Source organism: Lepisma saccharinum, chromosome 7 (assembly GCF_977018435.1).
Source record: "Lepisma saccharinum chromosome 7, izLepSacc3.1, whole genome shotgun sequence".
NCBI lineage: Eukaryota > Metazoa > Arthropoda > Insecta > Zygentoma > Lepismatidae > Lepisma > Lepisma saccharinum.
In genome coordinates, this window is record NC_139235.1 from 58890417 (window position 1) to 58918303 (window position 27887).

Sequence of the window (27887 nt, forward strand, 5' to 3'; positions counted from 1 at the left end):
TTTCGGAACCGCTGAGATGAATAATGACACTCCAAATGCCGTTCAACTCCAAGTTCATTTGACACTATAGTTAGAATTCATTATATTCCTGTCGAATAGAAGACTGGGATAGATAAATACCCGAGCAACGCCGGGCAATCAGCTAGTGTTAAATAAGACATGAAACGATGGGGTCATTCCATGCCAAATCGTCACAAAAAAATGAACTTTTCAACCCGACCAATTGGTACAATGGTAGAGACCATGAAATAACTTGCATGTGTATAATTTTATCACTGAGTGATACACGGTGTTCGTACAGAAGGGTTATCAATTTTTTTAAAAATATAAAATTTATTCTTACAAGGTAAAAAAACAAAAACATTCTCTTCTAATTATGGTAAAACTTTCATCTTGGGCATATTTTGAGCTAAGAGAGTATAGTGTTAGTCAAAAATAATCTTATTTGAATATACTGAAGTTTGCATATTAACGTCACATGATGTGACTCTTGACCTTGAATACCTATCTTAGACTTGGATGGGAATAAGATGTTGTGCAGTTAAATAAAATTTCTGTTTGGTGAATGTTTCGCTTTTGGATGGCTTTTGGAACAGAAATAAAAAATTCTGAAAGCAGAATATGCTTCACCTTCAGTGCTTCCCCTCCAGGGAACGCCGCCTTAAAGTAGCACTGACCGTGCGGGCGGAGGGGTTTGCGTGCTTTGTTGGGGCTGAGAGCTATGCCAGCGGTAGATTTTCTACCAGCAGGGTCACCCATGCTGGACAGGTCTCAGAAGAGAAGCCAGACTAAGGTGTTCTGCAACGCCCCATCTTACCTAATATATCCTATCCTAATATTCCTACCCAGTCCCAAACAAACAAATGCGAACATCTGCATTTGTGTCCCACATTGTGGAGTGGCAAGTGCCAAGGCCTAAAGATGGCAGCCCCATCATGGCACTCGGGGTCAGAGGGCCAATAACCCACTACCCTTAAAATAGATTATTAAAGAAACCAAACGAGGAAATAGCCGGACGGACAAACTGTTGACGACCTTTGGACTTGAAAAGAAAACTTTAGTGGGGTTTTGGAATGTTAGAACATTATATGAGGCAGGAAAATTGCAACAAGTAGAAGCAGAAATGGAGAAATATAAGTTGGACATCCTGGGAATGAGCGAAGTGCATTGGAATGAATTTGGAGAGATGAAAACATCTAGTGGTATGACATTCCTCTATTCAGGTAGACCAAATGAAGATGATGAACATCGTAATGGAGTAGGCATACTCATAAACAAGAAGACTGCTCGAAGTATATTGGACTGGAAGCCTGTATCTGAACGAATAATTATGGTCAGATTACAGGCAAAGGTTAGAAATGTGAGCATCATACAATGCTATGCACCCACAAACCAAGCAGAAATAGAAGAAAAACAAGAGTTCTACAAAGAATTACAAGACACTATAAATAAGGTTAAGAAGAAAGATTTTATTATTGCAATGGGCGATTTAAATGCTAAAATTGGCTCAGAAAATGTTGGACTGGAGCAAGTGATTGGCAAGCATGGTCTAGGTGATAGAAATGAAAATGGGGAAATGTTTGTAGATTGGTGTGCCTCAAATGAAATGACTATTGGAGGTACACTATTTGCACATAAAAATATACATAAGATCTCTTGGGTATCCCCAGATCATAGAACTCAAAATCAGATTGATCATATAGCTATAAGTAGGAAATGGAGAACATCTTTATTAGATGTGAGAAGTAAACGTGGAGCAGACATTAGCAGTGATCATCATCTTATGGTAGCCAGTTTTAGGGTAACAATTATGGCCGCAAAGGAGAAATTTAATAAACAAAGCACAAAGTTTGACATTGGAAAACTACAGAATAATAGTGTAAAACATGACTTCAAGTTGCAACTTCAAAACAAATATCAAGAACTAGGGGAGCTGGATGGTGATGAGGTGGAACAACACTGGGAAAAGGTGAAAAATACATTTACAACGGTATCAAAAGAAGTTTTGGGATATAGAAATCCTAAGAAAAAGAACTGGATGTTAGAGGAAACTTGGAGGAAAATAGAAGAAAGGAAACACATTAAGCAGAAGACTAATATGTGTAAAACTAGGAAAAAGAAAGCAGAATTACAAGAAGAATATAGGAAAAAAGATCATGAAGTGAAATATAGTGCGCGAGCTGACCGTAGAAAATGGACCAGTGAGTTAGCCGGGAAGGCAGAAAAAGCAGTAAATGAGGGAAATATGAAGGAAGTATACCAAATTACAAAGATCTTGTCTCAAAAGAAAACCATGCGGAATCGCCCAGTGAGAAATAGAGATGGAGTACTCCTTACGAATAAGGAAAATCAGCTCAATAGATGGAAAGAACATTTTTCAGAAGTATTAAACCAAACCATAGAAGGGACAGAAGATTTGCTTGAAATACCGGAAGAAATGCCAGAATATGAAATAGAAGATGAAATAACTACTAAAGAACCAACAAAAGAAGAAATTAAAAAAGCATTGAGAGAACAAAAGAGTGGTAAAGCACCTGGAATTGATAACGTTCCACCAGAAATTCTTAAGGAAGACATGGAGATGACAATAGAAATATTACAACCACTTTTTGCAAAAATATGGATAACAAAATCAATACCAGAAGATTGGAAAAGAGGTTTACTAGTAAAAATACCTAAGAAGGGAGATATTACTAACTGCAATAACTGGAGAGGCATAACACTACTTTCAGTTCCTAGTAAAGTTCTAAGTAGAATTATTTTAAACCGAATTAAAGGATGTGTTGAGAAAAAGATCCGGAGAAAACAAGCAGGCTTTCGAAGCAACCGTTCCTGTATAGATCAGATAAATACACTGCGTATTATTATAGAACAGAGTATGGAATACTTCTCTAATATGTACCTTATATTTGTGGACTTTCAGAAAGCATTTGACTCTGTAAATATCATGAAAATGTGGACAATTGTAAAATAATATGGCATTCCAGCACACATGATTGATCTTATTAAAAACTCCTATGATGGTTCCACATGTCAAGTTGTACATGAGGGAATACTTACGGATCCAATACCAGTTATTTCAGGAGTAAGGCAAGGATGTATTTTGTCACCAACAATATTTCGGATGGTAATTGATAAAGTAATGAAGAGGGTAACGGAAGGAAAAAGGAGAGGTATAAATTGGAGTCTCACCCAACAGCTAGAAGACTTGTGTTTTGCAGATGATGTTTGTCTGCTGTCTCACACATACCGTAATATGGAAAAGAAATTAGGAGATTTGGATAAGGAAGGGAAAAGAGTTGGTTTAAAGATAAATAGTACAAAGACGAAATCATTAAGAACAAATGTAAAAAAGATGGAAAATTTCCACTTGAATGAGGAAAATATTGAAGAGGTTAAGGAGTTTACATATCTGGGGAGTTTGGTGACAAATACAGGGGGAACAGAAGATGATGTTAGATCAAGAATTAGGAAAGCAAATGTGGCATTTATTCAGCTATATAAAGTTTGGAAAGCCAGAGAAATTTCAATAAGAACTAAGCTGCGAATTTTTAGAACTAATGTGAAGTCAGTTCTCCTTTATGGATGTGAAACTTGGAAAGTAACGAAGAAAATTACTAAAGACCTACAGACATTCATAAACAGATGCCTAAGGAAACTTCTGGGAATATATTGGCCAGATATTATCTCAAATGAAGATCTATGGAGACGTACGCAAGAGGAACCGGTGGCAATACAGATCAAAAGAAGAAAATGGAAGTGGATAGGCCACACATTGAGGAAAGATCCATCGGCAATAGAGAGACAAGCATTGAGCTGGAATCCACAAGGACAACGTAGGAGAGGAAGGCCAAGAATGAGTTGGAGAAGGACAATAGAGCAAGAAATATGGGAAGCAGGAAAGACCTGGAACGAGATAAGGAAGATTGCTGGAAACAGAGTACGTTGGCGATGCTTCGTTGAGGCCCTATGCTCCGTAGCGGAGTAACAGGAAATAAGTCAAGTAAGTCAAGTCAGTGAAACGACTTAGAGTCTAGTAAAAATAATATTGCCTGGGAAACCAAGTTAAATTAAACCAACTACTTCTGTAGTAAAAAATGTGACGAATCCGATTTTGAAGGGTTTACCACTCCCTGACTTGCATGTTCACCGCCATCTTGAAAAAAATACACCAAAAATTCACCTTTGGAGGGAGCCTGCAGTGTGAAGACTCCAGCACGGTTTGCCGGCTCCAAGAACTTTGGATTGATTGACTGATTGATATACTTTATTTTATTTCACCTTTTGTGCCACTTTTGGCTGATTGCGAAGGTGGGGATTAGTGTTAATGATAGGTTCGGAGTGAAGGACATAATAATGTATGTTAATACTAAGTCGCACAAGATAAAAACCGGACGATGAACAATTAACATATTTAATAGAAACTGGACGTTATGTTCGAAACATTCAAGTACATTGAATAACGAAATAGCAAGAATTACACACAGAATACATCTGCTTATGATTTATCTTCTTCTGGCCGTGAAGACCATACCTTGTAGCTATACGCTTAATACCTGGACCGTATCATCCCTCCAGGTATCCCATTAAAAAAACAAATCAGGTATGCTGATGACCGTATCGATGTGGTGGGCGGCGAATCCTGGTAGACCTTCTCGGATATGAGTGAGGTGTGCTAGGACCTGGTCCTGGGTATCCGGCTCTACCTGGGGTAGGTTTTGGTACTGTTCCACCGGGGTTGGCTGAATTTCTATTTGGTATTGTAACGTTGAAGTCGTCGTCATCTCCAGTGTCACGTGAAACACGTCTCTTCAACCACCTGGGATGTACCACTAGTTTGATTCCATCTTCTAGCATGATTTCGTAGAGGATGCTAACTCCAATACGACGAATAACAACTCCTGGGATGTAATTCGGAGTACCGTGTTTAGGCGATTGAACCCAAACTGCTGAGTTGTTGGCAAAGGTACCGTATTTCGACGAAGAGTCGTTCCGAAACTTTGCTGACTTCCTCGGCTTGAACGGAGATTCACTAGACAGAGGCACTTTGGTTGGTGCCCACCAAAATCTGGGTCGGTGTTTCAAGATCGAAAGTGCTGGTAGGCTTCCTTTTCCACCCAGTCGCGTGTTCCGAAGGATGAAAGGAAGGTTGGCGATCCCCATATCAAGTTCAAGCGTGCTTAGATTGGGTTTGTCAGTTATAAGCTTGACAAGAGCGGTTTTGACAGTACGAACGTATCGTTCGGCTAAGCCATTGCTAGGGCTGTGATAAGGCGGTGAAGTAACATGTTTGATACCATTCTTAAGGCAAAAGTTGCGAAATTCAAGAGAAGTGAACGTTGGGCCGTTGTCGGATACGATAGTATTTGGTATCCCTAGTCTGGCGCAAGATTGCATAAGCCAGCGGATCGTTTCCTTTGTGTCCAGTGTGTGTACAGGCCATACTTCTGTTCACTTGCTGAAGGCGTCTACTATCAGTAGGAACTTACGCCCTGCAAAGAAAAAGTGGTCTATATGCCATCTCTCGTTCACGTACGAAGTGAGAGGCCATAAAGAATCGGGTCCGTTGTAGACCTTAGGAGCATTTGTTCGGCATGTATCACATCTCGTTACATAATCCGTAATCTCTGCTGACATGCCTGGCCACCAAAATCTGGATAGACACAACTCTTTCATTCGAGGTGAACCTATGTGTCCATCGTGTAAAGCTCTAAGAACTTCATTCCGTTTAACTGTGGGAATGATAAGTCTACCCGACCACATGAGCGTTCCCTGCTCGTACGTAAGGTGAGCTCTTCTTTCGAAGAAAGGTGCGAGCTTCTTCCGTTCGGTAGACGTGTCGATTTGATCTGGCCATCCGTTTACTACACAGGACACAACTAATGAGAGCAGTGGGTCTTCTGAAGTGGCGTTCTGTATTGAGTCTCGTGAAAGAGGAGCTACAGCGTCTTCAATGGACCCGAAATATGCATGTAGTTCTTCTTCTCCAGCTGGTATTGTGTCACGTGTTTGCGTAGGCAACCTGCTTAGCATGTCAGCTACTTCTACCTTGCTGGAATGAATTATTGTGTTATATTATATTGGTATGAAGATAAAAGTAGAGCCCATCTCATCAATCTATTGGATGAATGTTTTGAAATGGCTCGATCCGGAGAAAATATAAACTTTACAGCACGTGCGTCTGTGACAATCTCGAACTTGGATCCGAGTAAAAATTTGTGAAATCGCTTGATTCCGTGAACTATGGCTAGAGCTTCTCTCTCTACCTCCGCTCCGTATCACTGAAGGTGGTAGAAGAGCAGGCGATGGTCCGTAGACCGCTTTCAACTCGATGACACAATTGCGCGCCACAGCCGAAAGGAGACCCATCGGTGATAAGTACAACTGGCTTTGTTGGGTCGACAGGCACAATAGGATTTACCTGTCGAAGTTGCGCCATGATGCTGTCGAACTCGTGTTGACAGTTATCGTCCCAGTTCCAAGAGACGTTTTTCTTGAGTAAAGAAAGCAAAAAGTGAAGTTTCGAAGCTAAGTTCGGTACGAACTTTAGATGAAAGTTGATCATCCCGATGAAGGAACGTAATTGTGATTTGTCTTGAGGTGGTGGAGAATTTAGGACGGCCTCCAAGTTCTTGTCTGACGGCCGTATACTAGGGATGGCCAAACGGATCCGGATCCGAAAAATCCGGATCCATTCGGATCCGGATCCGGATCCAAAAGTTACGGATCTGGATCCGGATCCGAAAATTCCGGATCCGGATCCGGATCTGAAAGTTTCGGATCTGGATCCGGATCCGAGAGTTCCGGATCCGCGGATCCGGATCCCAAAGTTCCGGATCTGGATCCGGATCCGAGAGTTCCGGATCCGCGGATCCGGATCCGGGTCTGAGAGTTTCGGATCTGGATCCGGATCCGGAATTTTCGGATCCGGATCCGAGAGTTTCGTATCTCAATCCCATTATAATATTACCACAGCTTAGTCCTACAAGAATTTTTTTCAAGTGTTGTTCCTAAAATACTTTGCTACGCATCGGCTAACACACTCGTGCACAAATGTCCGAAGTGATTTTGTAAATGCCATTGAAACGAATATGTATTCATTCGAATGTATTGGAAATGAAAACACACATAAATGTGAGACATTCCATTCCAGGATGAAACCTTTAACACATATAACAAGATAGAAATGTTATACAAAAATTATACAATTGTTCTACAGTTACAGTTTTACAAATTAAAATAAAACATTATAATATATGCAGTGTTAAATAATTACAAAGTGTAAGACTAACAAGGGAGGTTATCTAAAGGTCCCCCTCCGATTTCCATGAAACTTGGCAGTATAGTGGGGCCCAAAGGAAGAATTACGTGTTTTTTTTGTTTCAGCTAAAAAACGGTTTTAGGGGGCAAAACCCCTTCAAATGTCAAGATGAGGACAAATTGAAGTGAGGATCTGACCCCTGTGTCTTTCCGATTTTCATGAAACTTGGCAGGTGTATAGTGGGGCCCAATGGAAGAAATACGTGTTTTTTTGTTTCAGATAAAAAACGGTTTTAGGGGGCAAAACCCCCTCAAATGTCAAGATTAGGACAAATTGAAGTGAGGATCTGACCCTGTGTCCCCCTCCGATTTCCATGATACTTGGCAGGTGTGTGTATAAACGGGCCCAAATGAAGAAATACGTGTTTTTTTTGTTTCAGCTAAAAAACGGTTTTAGGGGGCAAAACCCCCTCAAATGTCAAGATGAGGACAAATTGAAGTGAGGATCTGACCCCTGTGTCTTTCCGATTTCCATGAAACTTGGCAGGTGTATAGTGGGGCCCAATGGAAGAAATACGTGTTTTTTTGTTTCAGATGAAAAACGGTTTTAGGGGGCAAAACCCCCTCAAATGTCAAGATGAGGACAAATTGAAGTGAGGATCTGACCCCTGTGTCCCTCCCATTTCCATAAAACTTGGCAGGTGTATAGTGGGGCCCAATGGAAGAAATACGTGTTTTTTTTTGTTTCAGCTAAAAAACGGTTTTAGGGGGCAAAACCCCCTCAAATGTCAAGATGAGGACAAATTGAAGTGAGGATCTGACCCCTGTGTCTTTCCGATTTTCATGAAACTTGGCAGGTGTATAGTGGGGCCCAATGGAAGAAATACGTGTTTTTTTTGTTTCGGCTAAAAAACGATTTTAGGGGGCAACCCCCCCCTCAAATGTCAATATGAGGACAAATTTCAGTGGGCATTTGATTTGTGTGTCCCCCTCCGATTTACATGAAACTTGGCAGGTGTATAGTGGGGCCCAAAGGAAGAAATACATGTTTTTTTTTGTTTCAGCTAAAAAACGGTTTTACAGGGCGAAACCCACTGAATTGTCAAGATGAGGACAAATTGAAGTGGGGATCTGACCCCTGTGTCCCCCTCAGATTTCCATGAAACTTGGCAGGTGTGTGTATAAACGGGCCCAAATGAAGAAATACGTGTTTTTTTGTTTCGGAAAAAAATTTGTTCTAAGGGGCAACCTCCTCTCAAATAAGATGAGGACAAATTGAAGTGGGGATCTGACCCCTGAGTTCCCCTCCGATTTCCATGAAACGTGGCAGGTGTATAGAGGGGCCCGAAGGAAGAATTACGTGTTTTTTTGTTTGAGCTAAAAACTGTTTCAGGGGGCAAAATCCCCTCAAATGTCAAGATGAGGACAAATTGAAGTAAGGATCTGACCCCTGTGTTCCCCTCCGATTTTCATGAAACTTCGCAGGTGTATAGAGGGGCCCAAAGGAAGAAATACGTGTTTTTTTGTTTCGGCTAAAATACTGTTTTAGGGGGCAAAACCCGCCTCAAATGTCAAGATTAGGACAAATTGCCGTGGGAATCATCTGACCCCTGTGTCCCCCTCCGATTCCCATGAAATTTGACAGGTGTATAGAGAGGCCGTATGCCCCCTGTTTCTTCCTATGCCATATTTACGTGGTTTCGGGGACAGATCCCCACTTCAACTTCTCCTCATCTTGACATTTGAGGGGGGGACTCTATACACCTGCCAAGTTTCATGGAAATCGGAGGGGGAGACTTAGACCTCCCTAGTAAGTAAGTGTATTAAATAATTACAAATCGCGCACGCGAGCACACACACTATATATATATATGTGTATGTATATTATATATATATGTATATTAGCAGGTAACAATATGTTATAAGCACATTCTTACTTTCCAAAGAAGCGCATGTGGGATGGCAAAACGGATCCGGATCCGAAAATTCCGGATCCGGATCCAAAAGTACCGGATCCGGATCCGAAAGTACCTGATCCGGATCTGAAAGTACCGGATCCGAAAGTTTTGGATCCGGATCCGAAAATTCTGGATCCGGATCCGAAAGTTCTGAATCCGGATCCGAATCTGAAAATTCCGGATCCGCGGATCCGGATCCGGATCCGAAAGTTCTGGATCCGGATCCGGATCTGAAAATTCCGGATCCGCGGATCCGGATCCGAAAGTTCTGGATCCGGATCCGGATCTGAAAATTCCGGATCCGCAGATCCGGATCCGAAAGATTAGTAGAGCAGTGTCCCCGGTTCACAGCCCGAAAATGGGGCTCGGTGGGGCTCACAGTGTTGCCAACTCCTCACTCGAAAAAATCACCAAGGTTTGTTTTTTGGTATAACCTAACCTCAAGCAAGAAGCTGGCAACACTGCGAGAAAGTCTCAAGCAGTGTTGCCAACTCCTCACTCGAAAAAATCAACAAGGTTTTTGTTTTTGGATATAACCTAACCTCAAGCAAGCTGGCAACACTGCTTGAGGCTTGTTTTAATGGTTTGCTCTTGTAAGGCATGAGTCTTATTTTCTTGCAGTGTTGCCAACTTCTTGCTTGAAAAAATCACCAAGGTTTTTGTTTTTGGGTATAACCTAACCTAAAGCAAGGAGTTGGCAATACTGCTTGAGCCTCATTTTCTTGCAGCGTTGCCAACATCTTACTCGATAAAATCACCAAGGTTTTTGTTTTTGGGTCTAACCTAACCTCAAGCAAGGAGCTGGCAATACTGCTTGAGGTTTGTCTTGCAGTATTGCCAACATTTTACTCGAAAAGTTACCAAGGTTTTTTTTGGTCTAACCTAACCTAAAGCAAGCTGGCAACTTTGCTTGAGGCTTGTCTTGCAGCGTTGCCAACATCTTACTCGATAAAATCACCAAGGTTTTTATTTTTGGGTCTAACCTAACCTAAAGCAAGGAGCTGGCAATACTGCTTGAGGTTTGTCTTGCAGTATTGCCAACATTTTACTCGAAAAGTCACCAAGGTTTTTATTTTGGTCTAACCTAACCTAAAGCAAGGAGCTGGCAATACTGCTTGAGGCCTTACAGTGCATAAAACAATTTGCCAACCTACTGATATTTTCGCCATAGCTTTTTACAAAAAAGAGAGAGAGGAGAAAAAAAGAGAGAGGGGAGAGTTAAACAACCGACAATGCTGCCAACACCTACCTACAGCTTTTTTTACTTGGCAAGGGTTTAGCCAATTTAGCAAGGAGTGCTGGCAACAAATATATACTGCCGTAAAAGAGAGAGATGGATGGATGGCAACACAGTATGTGTGTGCGTGTGTGTGTATAATATGTAGCATTATTAACTAGAGTGTGTTGGCAACCCATCTACAACTAAAAAAAGAGATAGAGATACCAACATTGCCGTAAGATAAAGAAAGAGAGACCTATCGCGACTTTTGTAAACCTCTCTTGGGGGGAAACACGATGTGCTATACACACGTGCGCGCTGGTGCCTCTTATTATTTTTCGTATTGTGAGGCAAACAAACAAATAATTATTGTTGTTTTTTAGGATGCCTGGCCCCTAACCCCGCCAGGGTGCGTGGTGCCCAACCCAAAAAGGCTCTAATGGCTGCGGTTGTAGATAACCACACCTCTGTAGGGTTTCACGTGTTTTTTTTTTTCCCCCAAACTTCCATGAAACCCTACAGAGGACCTCCGTAATGCATGCAACGTGTACTAACGACTCTAGTGTTATTTGATGTTGTAATATTTTGGATATAGAGTTTTATTGTGTGATAGATAAAAATAATTATGTTTATTATAATATTTTTTTGATGAAGATGGAGAATATATGTGTGTGTGTTACAAATAAAGTTGCATACTTATTTTTTTAGTGTCTTTGTATGTGTATGTGTTTTTGATGTTTCGACAGCATCTGAAACGATAAAAAAAGAATTTTATTGTTAATTTTCTCGTGTAAAAACAACAACAAATTTTTTTGTGCAAATTTTCTGATTTGTCTCTCGTGCTATAGTGCAAAAAAAGATATTGTAACTGATAAGTGATGAAATTGATATTGTAACTGATCTTGAACTAGTGAAATTTTTCGTATTGTGCCATTGAAACTGATTGTGCTAGTACAAAAATTTCTTATTGTGCAAGAAAAAATGTTAAAAACTTGTTAAAACTGCTCTGTGACCCTCTCGTTCTTCACGTCGTGGACGAAGGACTTCTCGGCGAGCAGGATCACACTGCATACGGTGTCCTCGGGCAACGGGCTGTTGAACTCGCAGACGACCTTGATGTTGGTGCGATCGTTGACCACCACCTGCTTCCTCTTCGTGGTATTGATGACGGACATGGGTCTGTGGGTTATGAATTCGCTGGGCGTGTAGTACATGTCCACGTTTCCCTCGGTCACGCGTTTGAAAGAGGTGTAAGCTTCGTAAAGTTTTAGGTAATCGTTTTTGGTCATGTCGAGGTTGTAATTCTCGCGCGGGAACACTTCATTTCTTCCATTCTTCAGATAAATATTCTTGATCTTGCAGTTGTCGAATTTGCTGGAATTTTTTTCCTGATTTTTATCGCGCCCGGTCTGAAAAAGCACCACGACGAAATCTGGCATGTCGAACTGTATGTTGTTGAACTGCGTCGTCACGTCGAATTCCATGTGACTTCCCGACGCCACCTTTTGCACGCACTGGTAACTGTGAAAGCGAATCGGCACCTGCGGACTCTTCAAGATCTCCGCTTTGTACTTGAGGGCGTAGTTTGTTTCGTATTCCACGATCGGCATTCTCAACTCCATGCTCCGGATGACGCACTTGGCTGCTTCGGGTAAAGTGTTGGCTATCGGCGTGCCGTCGGCGTTCAAGTTGGTGTATCGCATCAGCGCGTCGTTGTCGTTGGCTGCTCTTCGAAACGTGACGCGCAGACCTCCCTTCCACATGATCTCTTTGTAGTCCGAGAAGAATCCCGGCAGCAGACGCATGGGAAAGAGCACCGTGTGACTTCTCGTCGATATTTTTGTTCCCGCTTCGAATCCTCCCGCCTGATAGTATGCCGCGTCCGTTTTGGATAATTTCAATGTTCCCACTGCCGTCGACGTGATGCCTGGATAGTCTATTCTGTCGATGACGGTGTTGTGTTTCCTCACCTCCACCTGCGAGAACAGGTGAGGCACGAAGTTGTCCACGAGTATCAAATTTGCTGCTGCGGGAAACGCGTCTCCGCTTTCTTTCTTCACCACGTCGAATTGAAGGTAGAGGTCTGCTCTGTGAGGATGAACGAACCCATCGCCTACGTCCACGTCGTATTCGATCTCCCTGTTCGCTTCGTTGAGATTGGCGAACGTGCGACGGTTCGGAGGGAAAGATTGCAATTCGTAACTTTCGATTTGCTCCATTTTTACTATGCGTGTTATTTATTATATGTTGATCTCCACGATGGCCGTCGTAGTGGCACCTGCGAAATCCACCACCTCTCCTTTCTCGTTCGTCACCACCAACTCTATGTCGTCTATGCGGTTGCGACATACTGGAAAATAGATCGGTGAAGAGGGTGTGTAGATGATCGGTTCCATGAATTCGGAACTGGGTTTGAACGTGGCTATGATTCCCGTCTGCTTGTGACTTCCTAACAATCCGTCCGAAGATTTCGTGATCATGCCTTCCGCCACGTTGCAGTGAACGTTTAGAGTCTCTATGGCTAGAAATTTAGGAATGTTGGTTGCCGTGTGTTTGATGCCAGCTTCGAGTTTGGTGTTGTTCTCGAAACCTAAAAGTTCACCCATGGTACCCAGGTCCACGGTCTCCGTCGCAGACACGATTTCCACTCTGTGCGTGACCGAATTTTGAGAAAAGTACGTGCCTTTGGGTAATTGAGCTTGCAAAGTGGAAAGATTGTATTGGCCTGGCGTGACGACGATGTGTTCGCTTCCAACGCTAATTTTGTTGTTGTGCTGCGTGACGTTAGGTATGAGGTACATGCTGTAGAATGCACGCAGAGCTACAGATTTAGGATAGACGATGTCGTCGTGCAGCGCGAGTTTCAAGATTGAAGATTCGCTCGTGAGATGGAACATGCCCATCGTGTTTAAGATTCCACAATGCTTTCTGAAAATGTTCCACCGACGGGTTATTTATTTTAGACATGTATGCGAGAACGGAAAGGCATAGGTGGCCGCAGTTAACATCGGTGAAACCCTGGATGCGTTTGTCATTGTAGTAGAGGTTGGCAACACTGAGATACTTTACCAACCTGGCAGGTGGTGTGCCACCGAACGAATCGAAAACAAATGCATTGTTATCGTCAATTTTAAGGTAGCATATCCAATGTGTACCAGGATTTTTGTAACTATCCAGGTTGACCACGCCATACTCTTTTTTCTTCACAGCAGAGGGTAGAGAATCGGACATGAAAACACCCCTGAAGTTTTTTATTCCCAACAGTTCGATCAGAGATTCAATATCGAAGTTGGACAGGGCTTCTTCTTTTTTTTATATTTTTTCAAAGCATCGAGGTTGTTTTTTTGTTTTTTGGTTATACCTTTCCCCTTCTTCTCCATAGCCAGGTTGTGACGTTTCTGTTCTTCCAATTCTGCCTTGTTCTTCTTCGAGTCGATGACTGTTTTCGCGATGGCGGCACTTCCGCCGGCCAAACTTCCAACGGCCCCCAATGCTGCCAGGATGGCTGGGATGCTGAATATGAAACCTCCGATTTTTTGCTGTTTCCGCGAACGCTGCAAGCGTCTCAATTGAGGTGTGCTGAGAAGTAATTTCATTCCGTGTCCTTTCGTCAAGCAAGAACGTTTCTTCTCGCGTTGTTTCTTGGTGAGTAAACCATCGAGGGCACCTAGATTTTTCAGATTGGAGTATGGTATCTGGTACACGACACCTTTAGGCTTCATGTTGATGCTTTATATGTTATCTTCACGGTATGTTATTTATATATATGTTCTGAGATTTTTTTTGTTTTGTGTAATTTTTTTTCGGTATGTTATTTATATATAAATGTTCTGAGATTTTTTTTGTTCCGTATAATTTTTTTTTCAAGGATATACTCCGCGCAGAACCGTTACACAAATTCTATTACGTGCTTTGTTTTCTTACCAAGAAGTTCCTTTGTACCCTTGTACACGATTTGAGTTTTGTTCTCGATTAAAATAGCTAGCTTCCCGTCGGATAACATGTTAGCGTATCGATCTGGTAAAAATAGACTGTATTGTGCGTTGAGGAATAGACGCGCCTTGGGACCATACTGGGTAGGAACAATTGAACCGGAAGTTATCGTGTAAGGTTTGTCCACTTCCAATTCCTGAATTTTTACATATTCGATTGATGAATTTAGCATTTGTTTTAATGCTTGGGCGTCTAGTGATTGTTTATTCATTTTTTATAAGATGGCAAACACAACTGGAGTTTTTTTTTTATGTAGTGTTATTTATATGCCGAAGAAATTTTTTCACGGTTCGAGAAATTTTTTTATTTCTACACACCCCATCCAAATTTTTGTTTTGTGTTCATGGCTATGGTGGTGCCCAGTGCTGCAACTCTTTCTCCCAGCGAAGCGTCTCTGCTAACGAATCTTTCGAAAGCTGCGTGCTCTAACTTTCTGTCTGCTTCGTGACGTGCATCCAGATCGGTGCGAGTGGTGTTGTAGGCAATGTCGTGATCTTTGCATGCGGCGTCCAACGGATTCACACCCTTGTCTCCTCTCTCCAATCTTTTCTCGAGTTTGGTACCCGGTCCGCAGAACTGGTAGCCGGGTAAATGCATCTCGAAAGGTAACTTGTTGATGATGTCGTTCACGAGTCCCTTTCCTTCGGCCACGTTCCAGAATCTTGGAGGCAGCGTGTTGATAATTTTAATGAGGTGACCTATGCCCTTGTCGTCGTTCACGATGAAGTTGGAAAGTTTGGTGCTGATCATGTCCACAATTCCTACCTTTTCGTTGTAGAAATTACGATTGCCAGCATTCTCCTCTCCTGCAATAACCAACAATCGGTCTATGAGCTTGCGCACGTCGTCCACCCACACAAACTCTTTGGGCAGGGTGTTGTAGAGTTTGACGCCGCTGCCTGTTTTCACCTGGTTCCAAATCGGTTTGATGAGATTTCTGTACTTCTCGCCGCTGCTCGATTTCACCCTATTCTGCGAGGCGTCGTTGTTCTGGTACAAGGCATCCGTCATGATCAAAATTTCCTTGTAACTCTGGTAATCTTCGTCGGTGTAATCTTTCGGCTGCTTTTTGGCAACGAGTTCCCACAGTCCCACCGTACCCGGATACCTGTTCCAACTATCCTTCTCGCCTAAATTAACTTTAATGTCGTTGCCTTCAAAACTCACCTTCGATTTTCCAATCTTCCAAACCACACCGCCGCCTTCGTTGCTCTCCATGCTCGGATACAATCCGAACACTTCATCCTTGTCGAATTTCCCCGTGCTCAGGTAGTCTCGTGCCAAAGGCCCCAACTCGATCTTATCCAAAGACGATGGCGTGCCACCTATGGCTCGACGTCGTGGCGGTACGTCCTTCAGTTCGAACGGTGTCGAAGGAATGCTCGAAATGGGCGTGGGTACGGTGTAACTTTTAGCTGCAAGTGGTACGAGTTCGTTGATCAAATTTTTATTTTGTTCCGTGACGCCTTTAATTTCTTTACCTAGATCGCTGATGGCGTCGATCACAGGTTGATCTTGACGTTTCTTCTCTTCGTAGAATCCGCGATTCTCGGATTTCCAACCTTTGAAGCGTTTCGCGAGGTAATCGCGAAGCTTGAGATTTTCGTCTTCGATTTTTCGTTTCGTCATAACGTTATTTATACACGTCGTTTCTCACAACGTTGCAACGTTTAGAAAGTCGTTGATTTTGTTTCTGTATTTTCCGTCGTTGGGTTTTCTCGTCATGTCGATCGTCGCGAATCCGAAATCGTCACTGTTCCAACAGTGGGAGCAGCAGCGTTCCGAAAATTGATTGTAGTTCATGTCTCCGCCTACGTAGTCATCGTACGCGTGCTTGAGGTTGGTGTGATCTTGACGAAACAAACATATAAAATTAGCGTTGTCGCGTACTAACTGTTTTGGAATTTTGGAAAACGTTTGAGCTAGGAAGAAGCAATCTATTCCTTTGTGACGACCTTGCGTGAAAAAATTGCGAATTTCGTTTTGATTTTCCAGGATGACATCGTCGAACACAACGACTGAATTTTCACGACAATCGTCGAGTGGTTTTATTTCCGAAGAGAACGTTGCAATGTCCAGACCATCGTACAGTTTCATCAGTTGCTGGTATTTGGATTGTTCCAAACTTTTCGAGAACATGTAGAGGTGCCTGTTCTTCCAATCTAACCAATTCGGTGCGAGGAGAAAATTGTCCACGAGCAGTGTTGTTTTCCCACACCCCGAAGGACCTACGATCAGACAGCGGATGCTGTCGGGAAGCAACTCGCCGTTCTTTTTTTTGTTTGACTTTCCGAATCCGGTAGACGTTTCACCACGTTCCACGTACTCACAAGATCACTTCGTTCGCGTCGATCCAACTCTTTTCCGGAAGTCCCAGCCATTTGACAAACAGTTTGTCGCCTTTCCTACGCAATACTTTCTCGATGAGGTACGTGTCGGGATGTTTTGTTTTAGAGAGTTCCTCTTCGTAAAATCTTCCTTTCAAAATCTCGCCGCTACTATCTTTTATTATATACGTGTGTCGGTTTCCGGGTAAAACTCGAACCATCGTAAAAAGTTCCGTGCTCCAATTTTTTGTGAACCCCTTCTCGAAGGTGCGTTTGAATTTGCTGATCCTCACCTGGTCTCCAATTTTGAATTTTGATTTCTTGGTAGTCGTGGGAGTGTACTTTGGACAGTAAACTGTAGAAATTAAACGTTGCTGCCTATCGTTCTGTGTACCGTATCATTATAGGTGTCGACGAGTTCCGGCAGTATGTCGACCCATTTGTAATTTCCTCGAAGCGTGAATCGTTTCCACATGTGTGTTTTCAAGGTTCGATTAAATCTTTCCACGATGCTGGCTTTGATGTGACTGAAGGTTGAATAATGTCGAATGTCGTGTTTCCGAATAAACTTTTGGAATACGGCATTGTAAAATTCCTTCCCCTTGTCTGTTTGCAAAAACCGAGGTCGTCTGTTGCTTTCGCGAAAAATTGTCTTGAATGCTTCCGTGACGCATGTCCCCGTTTTGGCTTTCAAAGGTAGAGCCCATGCAAATTTCGAAAACGTGTCTATGACGGTGAGGAGGTACTTGTTGCCCTTGTTCAATTTATGCACATTTTTTAGATTGCCGCTACTCATCTCCACGAGGTCACTTTGCCAGAGGTCATCGATTCCCTTGGTTACCACCGCCAAACGTTGGTAGTTGCGGCGTGCAGGTTTATGCAATTCTTCGACGATGGCTTGCCTAGACATTTTTTAGAGATTACGTTTGAAGAGAAGCACAAGCGTGATGGGATTCAAAGAGGGTGGCACTTCGCTCGTGTTTTGAATGATCAGCTTATCGCCGGCACTCACGTCGAAAACGGTAAGATCTTCGTCTTCGTGTATTTCATATATGTTGCGCGTTTCGTTCCAACGTGCCAGAGGAATGTTTCCTGCTTTCTGGACACCGCGATTCGATATCAAGGTCATGGTGGGAACGCTAGCTTTTCTGCCGTGAGACCAGTACGAAAATTCGTTTATCTGAATCGTGCCATCGAGGAGAAACTTGTAGTACGGATGATAAGGATGTAACATGTACAGTTTGTTACCTTCGACGAACGTGGAGATTCTCTGTTGATTGGGTACGCTGTTGATTTCGATGGCTTGCAGAGAATGCAGTTTAGCGAATTTAGTATCGACGCTAACGAGGTTGCTGTGAAGCTGTCCCAGTGTATTTTGTACGGGCAACAAATGTTCGACGATGGTATCCGTTACTGTAGAAAATGACGGTTTGATTTTCACTTCCACGTTCAACTGCTTGAAGTTTTCGTTGAGTTCTTGTAATTTGGCACCGAAAGAGGCCAGCGTCGATTCCTGCGTGGATTCCAACACTCCAACTTGATCTCTGATGTTGACGACGATACTCTGAAGATTCTCGACTTGATTCAATTTCGAACTTTTTTCGGTAAGATCGTTCACGATGCTTCGCATCTCGGTAAACTGCGTGTGAAGGTCGGCGACGCTCTGCGAAGTGGGCAGCGTCGACACCAGCGAAGCAAGTTCGTCTCGAATCTGTTCCACGTTCGCCGTTTCCGTTTCTAGTCGTTTCAGCATACGTGATATGCTCCTTTTCAAAGCGTGTAATTCTTTTGAGGTGGGGAGATTGGCCACCCTACTCTCGAGATCGTTCAATGAACTTTTGATGTCGCTCGAATCGGATAGTGCCGTCACCGCCGATTTCAATTTTTCCAAATCTTCGCTCGAAGGTACGCTCGTCCGTAACGATTCCAAGTCACCCTGTATGTTGTCCAGTACGTGATGAAAATGAGCAAGGTTCGTTTCGACGTTCAAATTTTCTAAATATTCGATCTTCTGCTGAACCATGCTTAACGTGTCTTGTATGCTCGTCAACGCACTGGCTTCAGCGTGAATATTTTTAATTTCTTCGTTGATCAACTCCAGAGACGCCTGAAGCGTAGCGATGGTGGTTTGAATGTGTTCGAAATCTTGATAAGCCTCCAATTGAATTTTTATGTTCGCGACGCTTTTGCTGATGACCTGCAGTTCGTCTGACGATGGTAGGTTCGTCATGGTATCTTCCAAAGTCTGTAACTTGGATTTAATTTCTTCCAACGTGCCTGCGAATTCTTCTTGTAATTTGGAAACAACAACATGCAAGCGTTCTACATCAATATCCTTCACGACGGTTTGAAGTTCAGAGAAATTCTTTTCGATTGCCGAAGTTCGTTCTTCGATTTCGAGTTTCAATTTTTCCAAATCTTCATTTTTCGATTGAAATTGCTGCAATTTGGCCAAATCATTTTGAAGCTTATCCACGCTCAACTGTATATTTTGAACGTTGTCGTAAGAAGGTACGTCGACATAATTTTTTATGAGCGTTTTCAGTTCGGAATCGATTTTCAGAATGGGGTCGAGACATTGCGTTTGGAGCGTAGCGATCTCCGACTCTAAACTTTTGTTTAAGGTCTCCTGCAAAGCGATCAAATCGCTCCTCAACTTTTTAATTCGGACGTCCAACATGAGAATCTCTTCTGCGTGGTCTACACGCTTAGTGTTGCCGAAAATATCGTTAGGCATTTTGGTTAACGGTTATTTATAATAGGATAGATGATTCGTAATTCTACGAAGAGAGGAATGAGTTTGTCGTAATCTCCTAGGAGTTCCACGTATAAACAATCTCCTGCAGAAACATCGTATGTAATGTTAGAAAGCATCTTGTCGTGCTTGATTCGAAAAATGTTCTTGCCGGTAGATATTTTGATTTCGCCTACGTTTTCCGGATTCACGGTGATTTGAAGTTTTCCATCGATTGGAATTTTGTAAAAATGTAAATTGTTGTTGAAGACGTAAAACATCTTGCCTACATCGTCATCCAATTTCGTCCAAATGCTGTTAAGCTGAACAATCAGTAGACCGTTGAGTTTAGTTAACATGGAAGGTAGAAATTCATGATCTGTCGTCGCGCGGTGTACAGTCTCCATGTTGGTTTGTTTTCGGAAACCAAAGAGATTCATAGGTATGCTGGTTATTTAAAATACGGTCAAAGTTTTTTTTGTAATAACAGTCAGTGTTTTTTTTTGTAATGACTAACAAAATATTTTTTTTGTTTTTTTTTGTTTTGTTTTATGAATCTTCTGTTGAAGATGGGCATATGTTGCAGGTTTTGCTTTCTGCTAAGCGATAGTGCCCCCACGGCAGTGTGTGGATTCCACATTGGAGAACGTACCTCTTGTCATCGTTGGGATCCAGGGCAATCTTCCTCACTTTGTTGGTGGTCAACACATGGTCAACGCTCTGGATGCGCTGTTCAGCTCTTAGAACAGACGACCTGGTCTTGAGGCAATCCACGAAGTCCTCGAATGTGAGATGCTCCCGAACCACCTGTCTGCCAACACCCTTGGCCTTCTTGGTAACGCTGCCCTCGGCTTTGATGGTATAGGCCTTGGCGCGAAGACCTGCAAACTCAAGAATCACGTCTCCGTCCTTCTCATCTTTGAGTTTGCCAGGCACCTTCTTGTTGCTGGTCAGGATACCGTACTGGTTCGGCTGGGGATAGCCCGAGGTGTCGAAGAGTTTAACCAAAGATGGAACTGTGGCTATATCCCCGTATGCATCGGGTGAGCGGACGTGGTACACCAAGCTGTCCGTGTCCGTGTAGAGAAGCGAGATGTTGTGGCCGTAGTGTGGACGTAATATGTCGTAGTACGTCTCGAACATGTGGAGCTTGCTCAGATCCAGAACCGTGGCTCCCACATAGATGGGCTTGGTTAGTTTCACCACACCTTGCTTCATGTGAATCAGAGCCAGCTGCTCGTTATAGATTGTTCGAGACTTGAACAATGGACTCGCGACAAGCTGACGACATCGCTCTTTCCTCGTCACCAATTTTATGTCCACGCGATTCCGTACATTCTCCATGGTTTTGCCAAACACTGCATTATTCATAAGCTTGAAGAAATCCTTATCAAGCTCGGACGTGGCTGCGGTGCGGTGTTCGGTGTTGACTTCAATATATGGACGCAACCACGGAGAATGCTCGAACTTGAGGATGTGGTGAACTGCGTGGACTGTGACCCCTTGCTGCATCAACCACCGGAGATTCTTGTAGTGCAGGACGTAATTCTTCTTGGGTTCGAAATCCATGACGAGCTTCGTTTGGTTGGAATCGGGTGGACACTTGAACTCGGGTGCAGGGGGAAGATCGCAAAACAAATCCTGCAGCTTCTCGGAGAACTCAAGGTCCACCTCGGCGAAAAATCCATATTCCGAATCGTCGAAACCTTCAACGTCAAATTTGGTAGGGTCAGCCCACTCGAACCCTCTAAAAGGGAGTGATTGCATCATGGAGTGCCCATACAAGTTATTTACGTCCGTGTGCATGATGTAGCTCGACGGTTGGGTGGAGTCGTAGCCAGTAGCCATGTGGTGATTGTTGGCGCGCGCGTGCCGTTGCGACACCTGGACCATTCCACCTCGCACGGCGCGTTCCACAAACAGCACCATGTCTACGTCCGAAAGAAGCTCCAGCTTGATTTTCGTCACCAGAAACATGGCTGACCATGCCAGTCCGGGGAGACTATAGAAGTAGGCGGGATCCAGGTGGTAGATGTTCATTGCGGTCGCCCAGAACGTCTGGAACACGTCGGCAAGGAGCGTCACATCAAGTCTGAGGTAGGCGTCGTGGTAGTCTCCGAGAGTTCGACAACCTAGCTCGCGCCACATGGACTGGGCGTGATGATATTCTTCGTCGGTGATGTTCGAGCCTCGTAGCTGACTGTAGAACTTCGCCTGGGGAGGTAGCGACGTCTCCGCAAACTTGGTAGGGTCTGTGACATATTCGTAGGGGTAGACCCCCTTACGCCTGAAGAGACCGGCGTCCAAGTTTGGAAAATTTGCAGAGGTAATAAGCATTTGCTCGTTGCTCAGCTTCCCTGCGAGAGCATCGAGGCTGGCCGGGAGGAACCTCAGGGAGTCGAGGAAGCGAAGCTCGATGCTCCTGCTTTTTGAGTTGGGGATCGGCACCCACTTGCTGACGCTAATATAACGCTCCTCGTTTTGTGCCAGGACATTGATTCTTGCATTGTCGTACCCAAGATGCTTGATCAGGTGGTGAAAGTCGTATCCCGAGCCATTGTGAAAAAACACAGGGATGAAGCGCGGGTCCCAGGCCAAGCGGTTGCAATCGTTGCACCAAGGACCAACATACCTACCGTTAAAGTGATCGTGGTGTCGGACTTTACAGTTTTTGGCGGTGTACTCCTCGGCGCAGACAGGGCAAGCGATGGCCTCGTCGTGTCTGCGTTGATCGTCGGGGGACAGTGGGAGCATAGGCTTGGGGGTCAACAATACCTTCCCTATCTCGTTGGCTTCCACAACCATCCTCTCGAGGAAGTGTTTGGCTGCATCGGGACCGCGATACACGTAGGGCTCGGGGGCAATGTGCTGGTCCCGTCGCACCACAACGTATGCGAAACTGGATGCCTCGTGGAGTTGGTAAGGGGTGGTGGAGGAAACTTCGGGATCGGGATCGCAAGTGGACAGGGGTTTGAGGAAGGCTTCGAAATCCGCGATGATGATAGCGGGGTGCTCCACCATGGCACCGTGCATGTGGAAAAGCTCCACGGTACCAGGTTCGGGCAAGTCTGCCACCCCAGGCTCGTTGGCTTTGCAGTAGAGCTTGTGGTTAGCGAGCTTCTCGGCAGCGATGTTGCGACCTCTGATGCGCTGGTAATCCTGCCGTTTTCGATTACGAAATATAGACAAGCACCTGGGACAAACTTCTATGTGGTGACTATCACTGCTCAGCTGGCTCGAAACAAGCCGAGAGAGGGAATGGATGAGAGTGTAATGGTGATGGGTCTCGTCCTTGATGAGCAGAAGATAAATTTCCTGCGCACCGCCGTCGTCTACGTCGCTCACCCGGATAGGGTACACCACATTTTCGTCGGTGAGGCCATAAACGTTGATGGCCAACCGAGGGTTGTGTGTACGGGCCTCGAACTTGCGAATGTCCGAGACCTCCACCGGGTAGTCAATCCCAGCCATCGCATCTTCCAGCTCTGGTTCGTAGGGTAGGTAGTGGTTCACTCGGTATGGATGGTTTCTCCAGTGGACAGGGTGCAATGCTGCAAGCACAGACCAAACAAAGCACTTGGCGTCACTGTTCTGAATGTTCAGGACAGCCTTTTTTTCCACAATCGCTTTTGGTAAGGGGACGTAGCTGGAGGCGGAGAGAGGCACAAACTTGCAAAGTTTGACGCGCAGTTCGTGAGGCTCCCCACACAGCGAACCCCCCGAGCCCTTGGCTTGATGTTCCTCCTGCTTTGCCACCAGCTCCTCGGCAAACTTGTTGTAGATGACCTCTAGGTTTTCGACATCCGCCAGATGCAGCGTCTTCGCCTTGGTGTTGTGGCAGAAGCTGTAAATTTCATCAGACGGCTTCTTGTACCAGCAACAAAGCGATGCGTAGAATTTGGTGGAGTGCGTTGCAAGCGCATCGCTGAGGATGGAAATAATTTGGGCTTGCACGTTCTCCAAAAAGCTACGCACATCGCATGAGCCCTCCGAAGTAAGAGGAAAGTCCTCTAACAAACGCTGGAAAGCAGACCGGTCTGCTTTCGCCACAGTCTTGATGCGCTTGACGGATGGTGGCGAGTCGGCTTCCGCTTTCCTCTTGGTTTAGCTGGTCGAAGGCTGGGCCCCAGATGTATTTTTGCTTAGACAAGTAAGCTTATGCTTCTTGGCATACGCAATTGTAATGTGTTTATTGCATCCGGAACACAGTTCGGTGGCAGCCAAATGCTTGCCTGGCACGCAGGTGCGACAATGCCTTGCAAAATGTTTGCTCGATATAGTTTTTTTGCACACAGGGCAACTTTTCATGGAGCGCATTTTTTTCGGGGTGTGTTTATTTATATATGGGTGGTGTTGCCTTCCTCAAATATGTGCTTTAATCAACTCTATAAAAAAATAAAAAAAATATATAAGAAAAATATAATTGTAGATAGAAAAAAACACAATAAATATTGTATGCATGTGTAATTCTATTTAGTTTATTTTTCTTAGACACAAATTTTCTTCAGATTTTATTGCCCATTAGTATATTTTTCCACCAATCTAGTAGAGGTATGAAACTATGAAAATATACTTGTTTATATATATTCTATTATTTTGGCTGATATAATAGCAAATATATATAGCTATTTTGAAATTCTAAAACTTTCAGGTATACTTATTTTTACATGCAAATATACATCATAAAAAATTACACAATTGTATTTTTTTTTCCATACACACATTTTTTTTATTTTCAGAAAACAAAATTATTTTCGATCTTTATTTTTTTAAATCAAGCAATAAACATTATTTGTGTTTATAGTATTCGTCGGGCAATAGCAGATAAAACAAGAATGGGTTTTCTACGACCTATAGTTTACGAGTTACAAAACAACTTAGAAATTACATCTTGAAATTTAAATTTAAAATAACTCGAAAACAGTAAGCACTAATCATTATGTTTCCAATAGGTTGTAGAGTACATTCAATTTTTTATCAAATATCATTAAAATTTTCGAAATAGGGTAAAAACTAAGCCAGCAAATCAAGTTTCTCAAAAAAAATAAAAACATTGTCTATATTTTTAAAACTTGAGGGAGTGGAATCGATTTTATTTGCTAGTCGAATAGTTTTCGTCAAATCCTATCCAACAAACCTAAAATCATCATCCTAGGTCAATTAGGAGCCGAGAAAATCAATGTCTTGGAAAACATCTTAAGACAAATGTCTTAAGAAAATTTTCTTGACAGACCGGAAGTAACATCTTGACAGACCGGAAGTCGACTTTCTTAAAGATTAAGATATTTGTCTTAAGACGTTTTCCAAGATATTGATTTTCTCGACTCCTATGGGGCTTAGAACTATGTAACTTTGGTTTATGTATATACTAGTACTTGCCCGACCCTGTGGCCGAGTGGTTAGCACATCACGCTGTAACGCCAAGAGTTCCGGCTTCAAATCCCGGTCGGGTATGGTTGTTTGTGAATATCGATTTTTATCAATTTCATCACTCATCCCCATCTTCGCAAATTAGCTAAGAGGCACAAAACACAAAATTAAAATAAACTAAATCAATCAATCAATCAATCAATTATTAAGTTTCGTGTTGCAATCATGAAATTAAATTTTAATTAACTTTTTTTCTATCCATCTCTCAAATCTATATAGCCTGTTCATATTTGGCATGTCGACTATTTTGTTTACGTAGCAAAAAAAAATCTCAAGCTATTTTTTGTGAATTCTCGTTGTAGCTATAAGTATATTTGGATATAATTGCCAGATTTTATTTAACTTTAGGTTTAAAAATCAATAAGCGTGCATAAAAACTAAATATTTTAAATAAATAAGATTCGAATAACTATGTACTTTCCACTAGCCTTTGCGATGGCGCAGCGGTAGCATTGTAATCAAAAATTCGATACCTACACAAGTGGTTCTTGAAACTGTAGGTCCAGTCCCAATTAGCCTTACTGTGCATAAAATAGACTTAAAACATCAAATCAATCAGTACTTCCACTAGCCTCTACGATGGCACAGCAATAACCTTGTAATTAAGAGTTCGATACCCATACAAGTGGTTCTTGAAACTGTAGGTCCAGTCCCAATTAGCCTTACTGTGCATAAAATAGACTTAAAACATCAAATCAATCAGTACTTCCACTAGCCTCTGCGATAGCACAGCAATAGTCTTGTAATCAAGAGTTCGATACCCGGTAGAGGTACAAGTGGTTCTTGAAACTGTAGGTCCAGTTTCGATTAGCCTTACTGTGCATAAAATAGACTTAAAAACAACAAAACCCAATCCAGAGTATCAACAAATTCAAAAAATAGAGTTTCCCCTGTACACTTGTATAATTTTGTGGCCGCGGTGGCTCAGTCGGTAACGCGTCTGACTACCATGCTCAAGGTCCCGGGTTCGATCCCCGGCCGGTTCAAATCCGGGAACTTTTCTAACGGTGGAAGCGGCCCCGGCGCCCACCCAGCGTCGAATAACATGGGTACCTGGGGGAAACCCTGGGGGGTAAAGGCGGTCAGGGGCGTGATGCTGATCACATCACCCCCACTCACGACCGGATCAAGAAAGTGTGGGGCGTTACCCCCACACCCCCTATACGCCTTCATGGCGTGGTGCTATGCACAGGGGAAGACTTTTTACTTTACTTTTACTTGTATAATTTTAAACTCCAAGTTCGATACCCGGCAGAGGTGGTTCGGATCCCGTTGTAGACCCAGTTTCGATTAGCCTTACTATGCATAAAATAGACTTAAAACATCAAAATCCAATCGAGAGTATCAACAAATTCAAAAAAATAAAATTTCCCCTGTACACTTGTATAATTGTAAACTCCAAGTTCGATACCCAGTGGAAGTGGTTCGGATCCCACTATAGACCCAGTTTCGATTAGCCTTACTGTGCATAAAATAGACTTAAAAACAACAAAATCCAACCCAGTGTACACGCGTCAATACTATCCACTATAAGTAAACTAACATGATCATAATCATTACCCCCTCTCCCTCCAATTGTTACCTCGCTTTTATGTTATTTGCGATGAAGAATAGTTTTTTTTTCAAGCACATGTTATATATGCTCATATTTTTTTGTTTAGCATAATTTCGTTGTTCAATCAAAACAACACTTTCTGTTCACTAACGCCGCTCGCAATTATTATTAACACACACACAAGAAAAAAAATAACAAAAAACAAAACTTACCTACAAAAAGCTGCTAGCAATTTAACACACACAAAAACAGTAGTATAATTGCGTAAATTTTAGTTTTATAACTGGTCAAGCAACTTGTGTGCGTATAACTTATGCTGATATGGTACTCACCTGACAGACCAAACTAATTCGGTTTCTATTACACTTGATATTACACTTGGTATAGCGTACACTTTTATGCGACTACCCAGTAGCAATACTCGACTGCAACTGATGTGCGCGGGGTTTCTAATAAAAATTTATACCTGTCGGTAGCTAAAATTCCAAGGTTGGTTTGAGTTACGTGTACATGGCTTTTGACGATAAATAATAACAAAAAAACAACACACCCGTCCATCATGATTTGGATCGCTGCCTTTGGAATTTTCTGTATTGTAGTCGTCATAATATGGGTCACCTTGGCATACTATAAAAAATCCAGCAAGAAGAATAGCGAAAAAGCAGACAAAAGCCCTGGCATGTATCACGCCCCGGATTCGCCAGATGTTAATCAATACCCGGCGGAATCAACACAATACCGACGAGGTCACCCGTACAAAAACCGGCCGGAGTTGGGTGGAGTAGACCTTCGGGTGGGAACAATAACACAGGAGACAATCAGACGCCACCGCCTCACGTTCCCACGCTAACTTCTCCAGTTACCAGTAGCACTTTGCCAAATAGCCAACATACTACAACAACAATTAACCCACCCACTATTGCCGACACCACCACTACCATACGGAAAAAAACACGTGAAACCCTACAGAGGTGTGGTTATCTACAACCGCAGCCATTAGAGCCTTTTTGGGTTGGGCACCACGCACCCTGGCGGGGTTAGGGGCCAGGCATCCTAAAAAACAACAATTATTATTTGTTTGTTTGCCTCACAATACGAAAAATAATAAGAGGCACCAGCGCGCACGTGTGTATAGCACATCGTGTTTCCCCCCAAGAGAGGTTTACAAAAGTCGCGATAGGTCTCTCTTTCTTTATCTTACGGCAATGTTGGTATCTCTATCTCTTTTTTTAGTTGTAGATGGGTTGCCAACACACTCTAGTTAATAATGCTACATATTATACACACACACGCACACACATACTGTGTTGCCATCCATCCATCTCTCTCTTTTACGGCAGTATATATTTGTTGCCAGCACTCCTTGCTAAATTGGCTAAACCCTTGCCAAGTAAAAAAAGCTGTAGGTAGG

General features: G+C 43.1%; 1 protein-coding gene across 1 annotated transcript; it reads left to right on the forward strand.

Moving 5' to 3' along the window:
- The first annotated feature begins 1123 nt into the window (after positions 1-1123).
- Positions 1124-27326, forward strand: LOC145990479 (uncharacterized). Its single transcript, XM_083126174.1, has 2 exons — positions 1124-2525; positions 27076-27326. The coding sequence occupies exons 1-2, from the start codon at positions 1124-1126 to the stop codon at positions 27324-27326; spliced, it is 1653 nt and encodes a 550-aa protein (XP_082982300.1).
- Positions 27327-27887: the final 561 nt, after the last annotated feature.

Coding starts and splice junctions, on each gene's coding strand:
- LOC145990479 (XM_083126174.1), top strand. CDS start 1,124: ATGGAGAAATATAAGTTGGACATCCTGGGAATGAGCGAAGTGCATTGG. Junction 2,526..27,075: donor ATTGAGAGAACAAAAGAGTG/GTAAAGCACCTG, acceptor TCTGTATTGTAG/TCGTCATAATATGGGTCACC.